The 16,687-nt window shown below is 40.7% G+C and overlaps 1 protein-coding gene across 2 annotated transcripts; it reads left to right on the forward strand.

The window, feature by feature from the left end:
* The first annotated feature begins 483 nt into the window (after positions 1-483).
* On the forward strand, positions 484-3,329 carry dusp28 (dual specificity phosphatase 28). 2 transcript variants are annotated; one of them, XM_066710488.1, is made up of 3 exons: positions 484-662; positions 1,008-1,754; positions 2,174-3,329. In XM_066710488.1, exons 2-3 carry the CDS (start codon positions 1,410-1,412, stop codon positions 2,345-2,347), a joined length of 519 nt encoding a protein of 172 aa, XP_066566585.1. In that variant the 5' UTR covers positions 484-662; positions 1,008-1,409; the 3' UTR covers positions 2,348-3,329. The 2 variants fall into 2 exon arrangements, with proteins under 2 accessions (XP_066566585.1, XP_066566586.1); XM_066710489.1 differs by having other exon boundaries at positions 1,081-1,754.
* Positions 3,330-16,687: the final 13,358 nt, after the last annotated feature.

Below are 16,687 nucleotides of genomic sequence, written 5' to 3' on the forward strand. Positions count from 1 at the left end.
ACTTTACACACACTTCCATGCTGGAGCCAGGCTGAATTTCAGGTTTCATTGAAGGTACACAGAATTCCAGCAGGGTATTCAGGCAGAGAGGCAAGCAGTCACACACAGACAGATAGATAGATAGATAAACAGACCAACAGACAGACAGACGGGTACAGTTCCATTACCTTTCTGCAAAGCACTCAGCAATATGAGCATGTTTAAAAAACAACAAAAGAGCATCACATTTAATACAAAAATAAAACAACTTAACATAAAATGTGCAAATACTGCTGGAATTTCATGTGGGCTCATATCAGTCTCACTTTGTTAAATGATTGTACTGTGTTTCACTAAAGGGGATAAACCTCTTCCAAACCCACAGAATATTGTCGACGCAGCTGCTTCTCGGCAGAGCTATAAATAGTCTGAAGACCTGCAGCACGGCTACCCAAGTGGGAGGGAGCAGTGGACGGCCTGGCAATCACATTACACAAGGTCAGGCCCAGGCTTACAGAGACCTACTGCTGCTCTCTCTCTTTCTCACTTTAATATTTTTCCTTACTTTCCTTCACTCCCATTTCAATCATGGAGTGACTCAGAAGTAAGATTTGCTCAGACTGCTGCGCTGATGTTCCACAGAAATGTTTAATTATCTTAAAGAAATCTACAGAGATCTGAGGGTTAGTAACAGCTTTTTAATATGCATGTACATATTATGTGTTCCTCAAAAGAGATTGCGATGACAGGCTCCAATTCTGTTATTGATTGCGGAGATCTTAAAGAAGCTCTTGGAGATGAATGTACGTAAGCCTAATTACCTAGAGATCTGAAAAGACCTTTGATGAATATATGTGTTCGTTTATTCATCATGGACAGGTTTTACTGCAGCATGCTACTTAATAGAAGTGATTAAGGGTTTGCAGCACTAGGATGTAAAAGGTTTTCATTCTATTACTTGTGTCCTGTGACGTAACTCTCTCTGCCAGGAACTGCAGTCTCCTAAAGCACCCATTTGTCTTCTTCAGCCAGCAGAATCCATTCGTCCTACTGCACCTTTTATAATGAACACTTTTTTCAATTTTTAATGCACCACAACAGGAAAGCGTGCAAGAGCCTTGCAGGATGAGTACTAGGACCTGGGGAAACCTGTGTGCCACGATGGACTGCACCACACTGTAAATATAGCAGAGGAGTCTCACTATCATACCCTCTCTCACACACACACCCTCGGACACACGCAGCTCGCCGGAGTGGTCCAGGGAGCTACAACAACACAGGAGCAGCCAAAGATTGATCACTTTCCTCTGTGAGCAGGATCAGTTCAGCTAATATCACTGCAGGGAGCTTTCCCAGCCAAGAGCCTTTTTTTTTTTTTTAAAGTGTTGACCTGGGTCAGTGTGAGCGAGCGAGGCTGTGCCAGACAGGGAATGCTCAAGTTGTGTAAGATCACCGACTCGTTGCTCATCAGCAATGCCAGGTCGGCCTGCAGCGACGAGCTCATCAGACAGGAGGGCATCACGCTGTGCATTAACGTGTCAGTGCAGCAGCCCTTCCCCAGCGCCCGGGTCAGCACCCTGCGCGTGCCTGTGTACGACGACCCAGCCGAGAACCTCTACCGCCACTTCGACCGCTGCGCCGACGCCATCCACAGCGCCGCCAGCGGGGGAGGGCGCAGTGTGGTGTACTGCAAGAACGGGCGCAGCCGCTCCGCCTCCATCTGCATGGCCTACCTCATGAAGCACCAGGGCCTCTCACTGTCACAGGCCTTCCAGGTGAGCGCTGGCAAATAGCTGCTCAGGGGGCACCTCCGAGATTCCCCAAGTGGGTGGTGCTCAGCCATGAAAATGTTTTACGAATACATTCAAATTAGGCAGAAATTGTATCTATGGTGGATACAACACTGCCCATAATTGGACCCCTTCTCTCAAAAAGCTACTATAATTTCTCCCGTATTTCTTGCAGGGGAGAGATCCAATTCAACCAATGCATGTAATGAACTGAGGTTGAGGTTGAGTTAGTTATTAACTTTTTAACACTCAGATGTTGTAAAGTGTTTTAAAAAAATAAAGACATTGACTGTTAAATATATGAGTAGATGAAAATGCCCGGACTATCTGTAGGAATTCAGACACAAACTGCTGGTTCTGAGTTCCGGGTTCTGAGTTCTGATTCTAACGGTCCTTCTCTGCAGGCTGTGAAGACGGCGCGCTCAGTGGTGGAGCCCAACAAAGGGTTCTGGGAACAACTGCAGAAGTATGAGAAGGAGCTGGAGAGGAGGAGGACGGCAGACAGTGGCACGGGGGGGGGCAGTCTCCATCAGGCAGGTTCCCAGGACACAGATGGGGAGGCCCAAGCTGGACTATGACACCAGGGATCAAACACAACGGTCCCTACAGTGCAGAATGACACCATGCCACATGAGCACCAACACTCTCGTTGGTCTGTGGTCTCATCTCCTTAGTGGGCCAAAGTAGATCCTCAAGTGATCCCTTCAATGCATCACCTGCATTAGGCCGAAGAATGATGGGTTAACCAGTTCAGTTAATTGAATAATTAGTTCTGATGAACTCATTAAGAGCTCAGGTCCACCCCCTTGAGGATGGGATTTAAAGAACACTGCTGTCTACTGTCACTAATAAGTTTACTGAAGGACTACTTTATTTCGCTTCTAGGTTACTATAAGGCTTTTAAGACTTGTTGTATCTCCTGAAACATGCCATCTGCCTGCCTAAATATTCACAGTGAGAACAGAATAGTCGTGGGCAGACAACTGATTATTAGATTATGTAAACGATATGCCAGGTATTTAGGTAAACAACAGGGTTTACTTTTTGATTATGAATAATAATGCAGTCTTCTCTGACTCTCCTAGTTATTGCATGAGATTTAACAAGGTGAAAATGGAGAGACAAACGGTATACATATGTCTTGGATTAGTAGTTTTCACTGTATCTTTTCATATACCTTAATATTAAGATACAGCATTTTTTTTAATCAAATGTTTCTTTAATACCTAGTTTAAATTTGTATATACTTTATATTATGATTGTTTGTAGCCATGTCAATATGATTACTGAATTGTTCATTACTTTTTCTTTTAAATATTAATGCCAAGCAGAATTGATTAAAATTATTTACTTGAAAGGTGAGCACTGTAATAGATTCTAGCAAACAGCTATGAAATCACTAACAGTTTGTACAACAGGATATTGAACTAGTAAAATTATTTAAATATCAATGAAACAGTGTATAACAAGTTGTATGTACCTGAGAGTATTTATAAATTGTATGATCATGATAAACACCATAAGTAAGACTATTACGTGTTCTATATGTATTCATATGAAGGTCGCCCTGGACAAGGACATCTGCTAAGAAATAAATAATAATAATAATAATAATAATAATAATAATAATAATAATAATAATAATAATAATAATAATGATGAGTTTACAAACATTACATTGCATGAAAATTTGTCAAAATAAGCAACATGCAGATGAAGTCAAGATGAAGTTAGAACAACAACACAAATACAACAAAAAAATACAATAACCCCTCCAAACCCCCTTCTTTTCTTTTATAACATATCAGCATCACAAAACAATGAAAACAATTCTATACTTACAATTTTACAAACTACAACAAACATATATTAAGATTAAGACAAATATTAATATTTTTCTCCTTGTGCTTGAGAGCCAATATGGAGTGGCCAAGTAATTGTTCAGGGAGTACAGGTTTTACTGCTTTACATCTTAAATATAAGACATTCACATTTAATATCAATTGAACAATGTATTAAGAAATGCTTGCATGGCCATTACAAGTCATTTGTCATTTCTTCTTTACATTCTTGAAAGCAATGGCAGCGAATGTTGCTCATATAGAATAGCTGTCTTGTCCTGCATGGTTCGAAATTATCATAGAACCTGTCCTTCTGAAATGCAGCCATATTTTGTGTAAAATCTGCTTGGACAACACCTGGAGAAAGAAACGTACACTGCAATGTCTGGTGTGCAGAAGATCCAACGGTGATGACAAACCTGGCATTCAGAAATATGATACTTTCCTATAAACAATAGCTACGACACACACGTCCAGTAAACCCAGCAGACCTGCGTGACCCGCATGGGGAGAAAGTCACACAGGATTATTAACTTTGAAAAAGTTTGACAAATAAACCCATTCGGAACAAACCTATATATGTTATATATTGCAGAAATTTATATTTTACATATATGGGATTTATTTTAAATATATTTTAGGCTGTACTCCATATATATATATATATATATATATACACTCACCTAAAGGATTATTAGGAACACCATACTAATACTATGTTTGACCCCCTTTCGCCTTCAGAACTGACTTAATTCTACGTGGCATTGATTCAACAAGGTGCTGAAAGCATTCTTTAGAAATGTTGGCCCATATTGATAGGATAGCATCTTGCAGTTGATGGAGATTTGTGGGATGCACATCCAGGGCACGAAGCTCCCGTTCCACCACATCCCAAAGATGCTCTATTGGGTTGAGATCTGGTGACTGTGGGGACCAGTTTAGTACAGTGAACTCATTGTCATGTTCAAGAAACCAATTTGAAATGATTCGACCTTTGTGACATGGTGCATTATCCTGCTGGAAGTAGCCATCAGAGGATGGGTACATGGTGGTCATAAAGGGATGGACATGGTCAGAAACAATGCTCAGGTAGGCCGTGGCATTTAATCGATGCCCAATTGGCACTAAGGGGCCTAAAGTGTGCCAAGAAAACATCCCCCACACCATTACACCACCACCACCAGCCTGCACAGTGGTAACAAGGCATGATGGATCCATGTTCTCATTCTGTTTACGTCAAATTCTGACTCTACCATCTGAATGTCTCAACAGAAATCGAGACTCATCAGACCAGGCAACAACTCTCCAATTTTGGTGAGCTTGTGCAAATTGTAGCCTCTTTTTCCTATTTGTAGTGGAGATGAGTGGTACCCGGTGGGGTCTTCTGCTGTTGTAGCCCATCCGCCTCAAGGTTGTACGTGTTGTGGCTTCACAAATGCTTTGCTGCATACCTCGGTTGTAACGAGTGGTTATTTCAGTCAAAGTTGCTCTTCTATCAGCTTGAATCAGTCGGCCCATTCTCCTCTGACCTCTAGCATCAACAAGGCATTTTCGCCCACAGGACTGCCGCATACTGGATGTTTTTCCCTTTTCACACCATTCTTTGTAAACCCTAGAAATGGTTGTGCGTGAAAATCCCAGTAACTGAGCAGATTGTGAAATACTCAGACCGGCCCGTCTGGCACCAACAACCATGCCACGCTCAAAATTGCTTAAATCACCTTTCTTTCCCATTCAGACTTTCAGTTTGGAGTTCAGGAGATTGTCTTGACCAGGACCACACCCCTAAATGCATTGAAGCAACTGCCATATGATTGGTTGGTTAGATAATTGCATTAATGAGAAATTGAACAGGTGTTCCTAATAATCCTTTAGGTGAGTGTATATATATATATATATATATATATATATATATATATAATAAAGATTTTAAAAGATACGATTACATAAAATAAATTTTATTACATAAAATAAATATATGGAGTACATGCTTAAATGTGTATAAAATATATCCTATGCATTTTAAATATTAAATAGCTTTTAAATCAAATACTGTACTTTAAATTTGATAATGTACAGCATTCACATTTATTTGAACATCAACACATTACATGCATTTTTTTTCACATGTGGTTCCAGCTCAAGACTTCACTGAAACTCGTGCATACAAACTGGAAGATTATGTGGAATTCAAAAATCAGTTGGACGTGACAGTCAAATTTACTGAAGTAAGATGATTATCATAAATCTATTCCTTACTCTGCCTTGTTTTCATTGCAGGCACTGCTGATCTCGAGTGTTTTCAGCCTTGAAGATGATATTGTACATGTTCTAGGCCTGCAGAGGATTTAGTGTGCATCAGATCCTGACTTATGCCAGACAATAACATGGCATGGGTGGTGCCTCACAATTCAAAACATTCCCTCTGCTGTTGAGAAAACAAATGCTTAAAAATATTTGTTTTGGTTTCAGTAACAGACCCAGCAAGCAGAGACAGATACACAGAGTTTTAACCTATTCATCGCTTTCTCCATGAAGAAGAGGTCAGTAAAAATGCACTACAGATGGAAGCAAAACATATGAGAGAGATCATGCAGGAGAAGACTGAGGGACAGACCAGAAAGATATCTTCCCTGAGAGACACAATCAAGGCAATCAAACTGGATTTAGCAGCAACATCTTATTCCTATATTTATTAAAATATGAGTATACAAAAGACTGTATATGCTCTATAGTATTTATCTATCCAATATCATGTTCCCACAGAAACAGCCATACACCTTACCTATATTTTAATGGTGCAGTGAGTGTTTCTGAATAGTATAATCCCTACTATTATAAAACTCTTAATGAGAGGACAGCAAGTGGCAAATAGTTTAAAGTCCAGTCAATCACAGAAATACCGTTAATAAGCACAAAGGGCTTCTTAAGGGGACTTAAATAGCTTAGATCAATGAACTCAATACAGAACATGATGCAAATTCACTTTAGGCACCCACAATGCAATTTCATTGGCTTATGCATTTACCGAGAAGAATACTGCTAATGCTAGTGCTGCTGATTAGATTGCTTAGTCTTTCTACACGAGGATTGGATTTCAGAAGCATAATAACCATAATATGTCAGGTTCCTTGGCAAATTATGCTGTGTACAATATGGAGCCTGGTTCACAGTAACCTAGCCAGTTGCAGCTATAGTATATAATAGGTGTAGCTGGATTTGAGCTCTCCTATGACCTGGGGATGGGAGATTGAGTGGGGTTGGTAAACGTTAAAACTCTACATTGAACCCCATCTAGAGATGATCAGCCAAGGTGAGAAAACAGAGTCTCTTGTAACTCATTCCATTTTAGACATTCTAGAGTTCTTTCAATGCAGGCCCTTTATGACTCAATTGCACCCTGTCGAGCTCAGCTAAATCCAGTCAAGTGTACCATGTCTTCCTGGATATGGCTGCTGGAGAAATCTGCAGATCAGGCCAGAAAATGGATCTGGATGAGCAGTAAAGAGTAGAACACTCCTCTGATCGTCAACCTGAAAAGAGTGAAATAATGTACAAATTAGACTTCTTAAATTCAGGCCTAGATACAGCAAAGTACAGTAAAACCACATGTTGAAATGTTTTAAATGATTTGTGTATGTTACTAACGAACCCAATGCACAGCGCAGGATCCAAAGTGGGTTCCAGGAGAGCTGATTAACAAAGCCAAGCACCTGAGCTAGTACAGAGTGTGGGAGAAAATGCTAGATGGTTGATTACAGTGAGTACAGAAGCCAGGGGAACAATTTGGGTGACTGACATCCTTGTCTCGCAGCAACTCAAGGATTGCAACCTGTTTCAGATCGGTGCAAAGTTAGGACTCTGTAAATCAGTGGTTTCCACAGTGTTTTTTTTTTTAAATCTAAAATAAAGTTAATTTAAATTGTTTCAATTAAGAGTATGAACAACATTAACATTCATTCTAATGCATGTGATGTTAAGGCTAATGTTTAACTGGGGTCTTGCCGAATAAAAGATTGGCACTTCCTAAAATGGTGCCATGTTTAAAACGTTAAATGATTAACTTAATTTCCCTCAGCTCCCGTGACTCAAACTCAGCTATGCCTGCCTCACAGTTTCAGAAGATCTCACCGATGTGACACACAGTGGAGAGTGGCACCGATTCGGCAAGCCAGGCTGCTTTGACCAGTACATCTGTGTGCTGGCCTCCCAGGGCTTCACCTCGGGAATTCATTTTGGGATGTGGAGGTGGGCACAACAGCCGACTGAGACTTGGGTGTGGCCATGGAGTCCATCTAGATGAAAGTGGACACCTCCCTCAGCCCAAGGAGCAGAATCTGGACCATCAGCCTATGTGATGGGTAAGTGCACTTCTCTGCAAGTTTTACAATCTCTTTGACATGACTCTCCTCTGCAGTATCAAGAGTTTTACAGAAAGGATGATTCCCTTTTTCTCCAGCTGGTCGTTCTATGAAACGCTGAGGATATGCCCCAGAAAGGTAGTCGTCAAAATGAACTTGGACTGGGTGATATAATAAGTACATTTTCCACATAAATCAAGGCAATACAGATGTCCTGAAAAGCAGATATCTGAGGTCTACTTCTACGGAGATATTTGAAACCAAGTCTGTGGCAATCATTGCGCATTACTACATGTTATTCTAGGGACATGACTTGCATTAACTTTGTGGGTTAAATTCTTTGACATCTTCCTTGTTACAGTTCATTAAGGAACTGAAGTGCAAGCAAACAACCCTCTAAACACTGACAACAGCGTGTTTCTGTGCCAAGTCTTATTAGAGGTATAATGAACAAACACACCTTGAGCCACATGTGAAATCCCTCTGAGGAGACAGCAGTAGAAACATGGTATCAGTACAGCCAGAACCAGGCGAACTTTATTAATGAGGGCCATCCTTTCTCTGCCTGTCCCTGAAGCAGACGAAGAATAATTTCACCCACTGTGTTGAATACCATCTGTTAGAAACCAGCAGCCCTCCCTGATGCTGTCTGGAGTGCAGGGCTTATTATATCAATCAAGGCCTAGATTGCCTAAATCTACTTCATACCATGAAATAATGGTCTTAATTGTATGATTATCTTTTTATCTTTAATTTGAGGGTAGTTACATCCAAATGTAACTTAGATACAGTGTACAGTGCGTTCTTTCTTTTTAAGAATGTACCAAATATTTGATTTGGCCACACCTAATGTTTTTGCTATCTCTCTGATTGGTTTGTTTTAATTTCTATGGCAAAACTGAAGGCAAAACGCCCCAAGAACAAGCAGGAACTAAAGGCCTGGCAGGGCATCACCAGAGAAGAAACCCAGCATCTGCTGATGTCTATGGGTTCCAGACTTCAGGCAGTCATTGACTGCAAAGGATTTGCAACCAAGTATTGAAATTTAATTCATGATTATGTTAGTTTGTCCAATTACTTTTGAGCTCCTAAAATTGGGGGGACCACATATAAAAATGGGTGTAATTGCTACTCCGTTCACCCAATTTGGACATAACTACCCTCAAATTAAAGATGGAAGTCTACACTTAAAGCACATCTCATATGTTTCCTTTCAAATCCATTGTGGTGGCGTACAGAGCCAAAATTATGACAATTGTTTCACTGTCCAAATATTTATGAACCTAACTGTATATTACTTAATACTGGATAAGTGACCTCATTCTGTACAAGAGTGATTTTAAAATCAATTCTGCAATAGACCTAAATGTGTACCAGGCTAACAGGGTCCATCCCAGCTTTAAATTACATTATTTGGGTCATTATTCAATGGAAAGGACAAGCATAACAATTTCTCCCAAGTCTTAATCGTTTCACTTATGAAAGTTTATATTACATTTACATGGTGATTATATGGTCTGCATACTTTACTGCATCTCTGCTCCCTTTTCCACAGGGCTGGGCAATTCCGGGCCTAGAGAGCCACCATGTTCTCTGGTTTTGGTTCCTCCTCAGATCTTATTATCTTTTTTGAACCAATGATTTGTGAATGAAGTCAAATTGCCTGTTATTTCCAGGTATTCATCAGTTACTAATTGAAAGGTTCATCGAAAAGTTGCAAGAACCTGGCCCTCAAGGTCAGGAGTTCCCCATCACTTCTAGTTATAAACCATAACAAAAACTATTACACCTGCACCACTGCGAGGCTGAGCCAGACCTCACTGTGAGAAGCTAGTCTGTGGCCTCCACACTTACCATCCACAGAGAGATGCACGACCGCCAGTGTTGCCCTCCGGGAATCCACAGCTCTGTACGTGCCCACATCTCCTGTGGTCAGACGGCGCAGTGTGAACACGCCAGCCTGCACACTGCCTCTCCCCTCGTACCCAGCCCCCCAGACCACCGCATTAGCCTCTACGCTGCAGACAACAGTGGAGCTGTTGAGGCTGGGCGTGTTAAACTGCACCTCTGCTAAAACATTGCTTTCAATGGCGATTTCCAAGCTGGATCCATACGGCAGGGTGCGGTTCTGCAAAACATCTAGAGCTGGAAACAAAATATGAACCGGTCAATCGTTGCTTTTTTGTAATGAGTTAGATTAGATCTTCTGGGTTTTAGCCTAACCAAACTCTAATTTATATCACTGAACCAATTACTGGCTTAATTAGTCAAGATTAATATGATCCTCAGCTATAATGCCCTTTCACACCTCTGCCCCGGTCGACCCTGGTTACAGCACAGTGTCAAGCAGGTTGTATAGACGCTTTCACACTTCCATTTCAACACCACAGATCTTGACTCTCCAGGAGCTGGGTGGGAGACTGCTATACTTCTCTGACATCTCCCACAAATTAATTAAATTATGGCACATTTACCTCTGATAGTGGTGCTTTTCAGCCGTGACGGTGAAATCCAGGTGGTTGATTCCTCACCTTGAATTAGAAAGTGGCGTTTCATAAAGAAAATGGCAAAATAATGAAGTGATGACCTAGGTTAACCCTTTAATTGAACAGACTGACTACAGTCCAGCTTTAGATTGTGGTGCCTTATCCAGAAACTAGTCCTTCATGGATATAGGATTTGGGTTTTCCTCCCACCTCTGGCTTTAAAATAATGATATGAATAAGAAGATGATACATAAAATGTTGTACACAAATAAATATGACACAGGAATGCAAATCACTATGTCAACTATATCCTCTGGGAGTGCTATTCTCAGTGTCCAAGCAAACATGATCTAACACAGCTTAACACTGCATTTGTTACTTAATATTTCACACTAGTCCAAAAGTGTCAAAATGTATTCCTTCAATGATAAAGAACCAAACCCATATCTCATGCTCAAAGAAAACGACAAATTCCATAGATCACGGGAGTTGCTAAAATGGCTTTCCCCTGGCAGGCTTTAATAGTGCCCTTACTGCCGGAGTCGGTGACCTGCAGGCTGACTCTGGCAACTTCCTCCCGGTCGACCGCGGTGACTCTCACGGTGTACTGGCCCGCGTCCTCAGGCCGCAGCCGGGCGATGCGCAAGGACGTGCCGCGCAGGGACACCGCTGTCCTGTTCCCGTACGCAGGCAGCGCGAACCGCAGCGGCTCACATCCCGCCCGGGACACAGGCAGGCAGCGCCGCACCTCTTTGTACAGCAGCTGCTTGTTGAAGGACCACACAATCTGCGGGAACGGCTCGGACTGCACGCCGCTGTAGGACACCTGCAAAACGGCCGGCTGGTTCACTCGCCCGACGACTGGGTCCTCAAGCACCTTTACAGACAGCGCCACTGAAACAGTACAAACAGCACAGGCATTTAATCCACAGTTGTTATTATTATTATTATTATTATTATTATTATTATTATTATTATTATTATTATTATTACGGAGAACGGTTAAGTAAGAAAGTAATTAAATGAAAAACTGCTCTGCGATAACATTTTCACGTTTCACATTTATTCCACAATTATTTGTATTATGATTAATAATAATAATAATAATAATAATAATAATAATACATATTATTATTATTATTGTTGTTGTTGTTGTTGTTATGGAGAAAGGTTAGGTAAGAAAGTAAGTGAAAAACATGAAGAACCGGAAGTTTGAAAAGCAGGGTATCTTTACTTCCGTCGTCTGTGTTTACTAGGATAACAAAAATAAAAATAAAATATTATATTGACGAATAGGACACGTATAGTTGAATGAACAATCTTTATTATCGAAAAACACTGTTTATTGCTTTCGACTACAGCAGCATATATATGCATAAGATACCGTGCCGAAGTACACTCTCCTTATTAAAACCATTGTGCAATATTAACGAGGTAAGGGTATAAAACACACTACAGCAGATGAAGATTTAAAAAATCAAATCTCTTCCTGTAAAATGAATTGGGAAATGCAGCTCATTTTAATGATTAACCAAAGAAGCCCTTTGATATATTTAATGACATTGTTGGTGCTAGGTATAAGGAAACGAAATTTAGCATTGCTCTGAAGACTCCTGGCAGATATTGTTTTGGCTGAAAATGAAATTACCTTGATATTGTCAGTAACACTTTAGATCAGGTGTTGCAAAAAGTATTGTTAGCATATTATTAACCAGGTTCTGACTGACATCCACACATAAATAACTGCATGTTAATAAACAAACTGTACACTGTTTTCACATATGCACAATTTATACATAGTATAATTCCGAGCTCATAGATTTGTTTATAAGTCATGTAAGAAGTAGCACTTGCCATCCAAATTAATGCTACCAAATTCTCCTCATTGAAGGACGTACTTTGTGCAGTATACATTCGTCATGATATAGCCATGTATGAACTGTTACAGATGATTTACAAACATCACATCACCTCCATGGTGGAAATATGACATATTAAAGATTACTTTTCACTACTCTAAATTCAAAATTATTGAGAATCAAGACAATAGCAGAGTGCTAAATAGAAAAATAATCCCATCTGCTTGATCCACAGATTGCCCAATACATTTTGCATACTTCAATAGTCTGATCATATACTGTTGTACCGCACTATGCATTTTATATAGAGAAAGGCTTCCCTAAGGTTACCTACCAGCTCCACAGGAAAAGATGGATATGAGCAAAAGGTGGATGAATCGACAGCACAGAGCAGACATCCTTAGTTTGAGTGCAATGATAGCAACAGCATACAATGGAAAATATGCCCCCAGTTCTCTGCAAGGCCAGTTGATGTCAGGACAGGTGACCTACACAGGAAATGAAATGTGTTTTTTTTTCGGTTTTGTAGGTCAGAGAGTATCCTGTCACAGGAGGGGGTTGCCTATTGTCTTTACAAGAAACAAAAGCCTAAATATTCCATTAGAGCAGTGGTTTTCAACCCTGATCGTGGGGACGCTCTATACCTCTTTTTTTGATCCTCTCATCTACTTAATTGAACCCTTAACTGAAGTAATAATTAGGCTAACTGGAGCTTTTTAATTATTTTAAACAGTTGGAGAAATATAAAATGATTAATCATTTTGTGAGATAAACTATTTTAGAAGTTAAATTAAGAGAATTATTAGTTCAATTAAGGTTTAATCAAGTACCTCAGAGCTCCACTGAAACAAAAAACATCAGCACAGTGGGTCCCCAAAACCCAAGTTAAAGGTTATCATTTATCATACTTTAAGATCTACCACATCTTGTGTGTTAAGGTTAAGCTGTGATGCATTCACCTCACACTTCTCCAGTCAAACACCAGAGGTCATCTTCCCCAGAATTCTAGCCACAGCTTCTGACATTCCACAACAGCAAGTACAATTATCCAATTAACATTTCTTGTCACCATGTGTACTTCTTCAGTCAACCCTTTACTCTCATTAGACTACACTCCCTCCTCCATCTCCTGCCTCCCCCTGCTTCACTTATTTAGTTCCCTTTGATGCAGTCACTTATTGTGAAGTCTTGTTCTCTGTATAGTGACATTTCTGAGCCTTGTATCCCAGTGTTTAGCCTTCTTGTGTACCAGTCCCTTGTGTTTGTTTTTTGACTTCCGACTTTTGGATTCTCCTGACCAGTCTGTTCGCCCGATCTCTCGACCACAAATACTGCTTTGCCCCTGTTGTTCCTTGCCCCACCTGACCTATCTCCTGTGCTCTGCACCTGGGTTCATCACCCCTGGTGTTCCCTACATGACATAAGCGTCCTGTGGCAGACCAGTTCTGCATCCCCCGATTCCTGATTCCCCTCTGCAACTTGTTGTGCTAAACACGTTTTCCAAGAAATGACACAAAATACGATTTTAGTAAACACAAAAACGAAATGAAGAGACTCACTTGCACACAGTGTATTTAGATCGAACTGCATGTGCTGTGTCTTAGCTGTGTTATCTTTCTTTAGTCTGCGATTCAGTTTAGAAAAACCATCCCGATATGTGGTGTGATTAAATCTGTTGCACTGCATTATCTAGGATAAGCTCAGCTATCAATTGTGATAACACTTTTTCAACTGCAGGTCAAACAAGAGACGGAACCTGTCTGCTTTTGTACCAAGTTCTGGGTTTAGCAAACTAGCAGCACAGTCATTGCAAACTTACAGTAGGGGGAGACATATCCTTAGTCAATGTAGTTTACAGCAAGGATTCCAGTAGTGCAAATGTCTTGTATATATTTTCTTTAACATATACATCAGTGAAGATAACAAAATGTAAAAATGGGCTAAGTAAATTAGCATAATCAAATTAATAAGAAATTAATTAATAATTAATTAATTAATAATAGTGAAAATAAGAATAAAATATTTGCAAAATACCCAGTAACTTAATCATCTCTTTTTCACTTAATGTAGACAAAATAATTTCACTTTAATAAATCAAATTATCAAACTAAATGTAATGTTTTGGCTATCACTTGTGTGGATCTGTTTTGTCAGACCTCCTATACGGTTGTGTAAGACGAGAGAAAACGACAGTCATTGACAGTCATTGCTTGAGGTAAGACCGCAAATAACCGCAGGAAGGTTCCTCTCACGACTCCTGTGGGCCCGATCCAAGACCTGTATCCAATCGCGGTCCTGGTTACCTCCCTGGAAAATAAACCTCAATCAATGTCTAAATCATTTTTTGTATGATGTTTTCTTTAGACTTTCATATGCGTTGCTGCATCAGAATCTTGACAAGCCTTCAGTCAATATTGTCTCTAGATCGCTCTCAGTTACCTGTGTTCGTCAGTACAGGCATGTGTGTCTCATTCCTCCGGAGTCACAGTAAGTAGCCTCCAGTTCGGCTCTCTGAGACGCAGGCCTTAGGAATGTGTTTGTCTCCGGGAGAGACTCGGAAACGCAACAGGTGGCCTGCAATTTAGCAGCATTGTTTAATTAATCAGATCTGTTTTTATTAGTAGTGCAAAATACCCTTCTATAAGCCCAATGAAAGCATTTGAATAAATGTACTACTGTGCTGAATGAGCTGATTGTGCCTAGATAATAACAATGCAGTTAGTTGTTTGAAGTTCAGTTTGTTGGTTGTATGCGTATAGTAGGGGTATTCAAATACTTTCTCTTTACATTGCAGGTGCTTGGTACAGCCAATGCAGTCTAATTATGTCATGACCGTATTGATCCATTTATCAAATGGTTTACAACCTTGTTATGCAGGAGTTTTGCTCTGGATTGCCTAGGTATTTCAGGACCTCTGTTGTAAAGGCATAATAATAAAAGTGGGTTAAATGAGCAGCCGAAAGTTTTTACAGAGCTGCTTAGTGCAAAGTTATTTTTTAACGTCAGGGAATGGTACCGTGTGGCGGAAAGCTTTGACACGTAGGTTAGGCATTTATGAGAATAGCTTTTTTATCATTTGTGATCTTGATTGTGTACTTTCCTTTTACATCAGCCTTAAACACAGTCAAGGGATCTGATCTCCAGGCTGATAGCAGGTGAAGACTAAAGCAGACCGAAAAAAGGGCTGGGATATATCAAACACCACTTTCTGTGTGCTACTGAAGCAACCAGCGTAGGTGGTGTATGTAGTTGCATGGAAACTACACAGGATTGTCCCTCAGCTAGATTCTCAAAGAGCCACAATTGAATTTGCTGTTCACTTCTGCTGAGGTTGTGCACACCTGAACAGATTAGATACGTACTTGGTGAAAGATCAAGATCTCTTGGGGATTTTTGAAAGAGACCTATACAACAAATGGGGCTCCAGTACTGCCACATATGATTTTGCCAGCCCTATTCTAACCAAGACCCCTCCAGTTAGTGTGAGTGGGGAGGTGGTGACAGTGGATCACAAGCTCTCACTTCTATGCAAGTCTCCTCTGCTCTTCGCTCAATATCGTGAGGCCATTTGAACAAAAGAGGCTTCACAACATACCCAACCACTTGCTTTCTCTGACCTCAAAGTCATTCTCAGACTATCAACAGTACTTTTGCTGGGGCTACTATTCAGACCTTGCACAATAAACACCAGAGTGGACTCCACCCTGAGTTAATCAGCTGTTGATCTATAACACTCCTTTCTAGACATGCCTAGTCACTCCTACCTTTTTTCCTGTTTTTTTCACTTTATGGTGAATATAAAAGAAAAAGATAACCTATGCACTCCAAATTCTTATGTAGTGCCGAGTCTTGAGTCTTAAGTGAAGAGTTTGTAAGAATAGCTAACTCCCACACCTACTAAAATGTGCCTTCAACCCAATTCCAGGTCTCAAAATGTTTCTGTGACAACAGTCACCCCAATTCTCATTACTACACAAACCAAGGATCACATGGGGGGACTTGGCCACCTACAGTCCTGCAGAGTGCTCTAGCAAGTGTGAGGCAACAGTCTGCTACTGACACAGCCCAGATTGAAATCAGTCTCTTGGGACTGCAGGACACACCCTGTACTCCGAGCAGAGGCTTTCACCAGTTAAACCAGTCTGTAGCTCGTTTATTATACCTTTGAACCTGGAGTTTCCTAAAAGGCTCCCACCCCCCCGCAGAACCACTGCAGCTAGATCTGAATGGTGGGCGTCTTTGTGTGTGTGCGTCCTTTACTCGTTGGAGCAGTCTTGCTCGCCGAACTTGCTGGTTCGCTTTTCCTGTCACCTCCGCAGCCTCCTACAAAACATACACGCCAAGGACCGCATCTGTCAAACAGAGGGAAGA

This window comes from Amia ocellicauda, chromosome 7 (genome assembly GCF_036373705.1).
Source record: "Amia ocellicauda isolate fAmiCal2 chromosome 7, fAmiCal2.hap1, whole genome shotgun sequence".
Classification (NCBI taxonomy): Eukaryota; Metazoa; Chordata; class Actinopteri; order Amiiformes; family Amiidae; genus Amia; species Amia ocellicauda.

Bases quoted from the DNA above. Each gene is read 5' to 3' on its own strand.
- dusp28 (XM_066710488.1), top strand. From the start codon at position 1,410: ATGCTCAAGTTGTGTAAGATCACCGACTCGTTGCTCATCAGCAATGCC. The intron at 1,755-2,173 runs GTGAGCGCTGGC...CCTTCTCTGCAG, and splicing joins CACTGTCACAGGCCTTCCAG to GCTGTGAAGACGGCGCGCTC.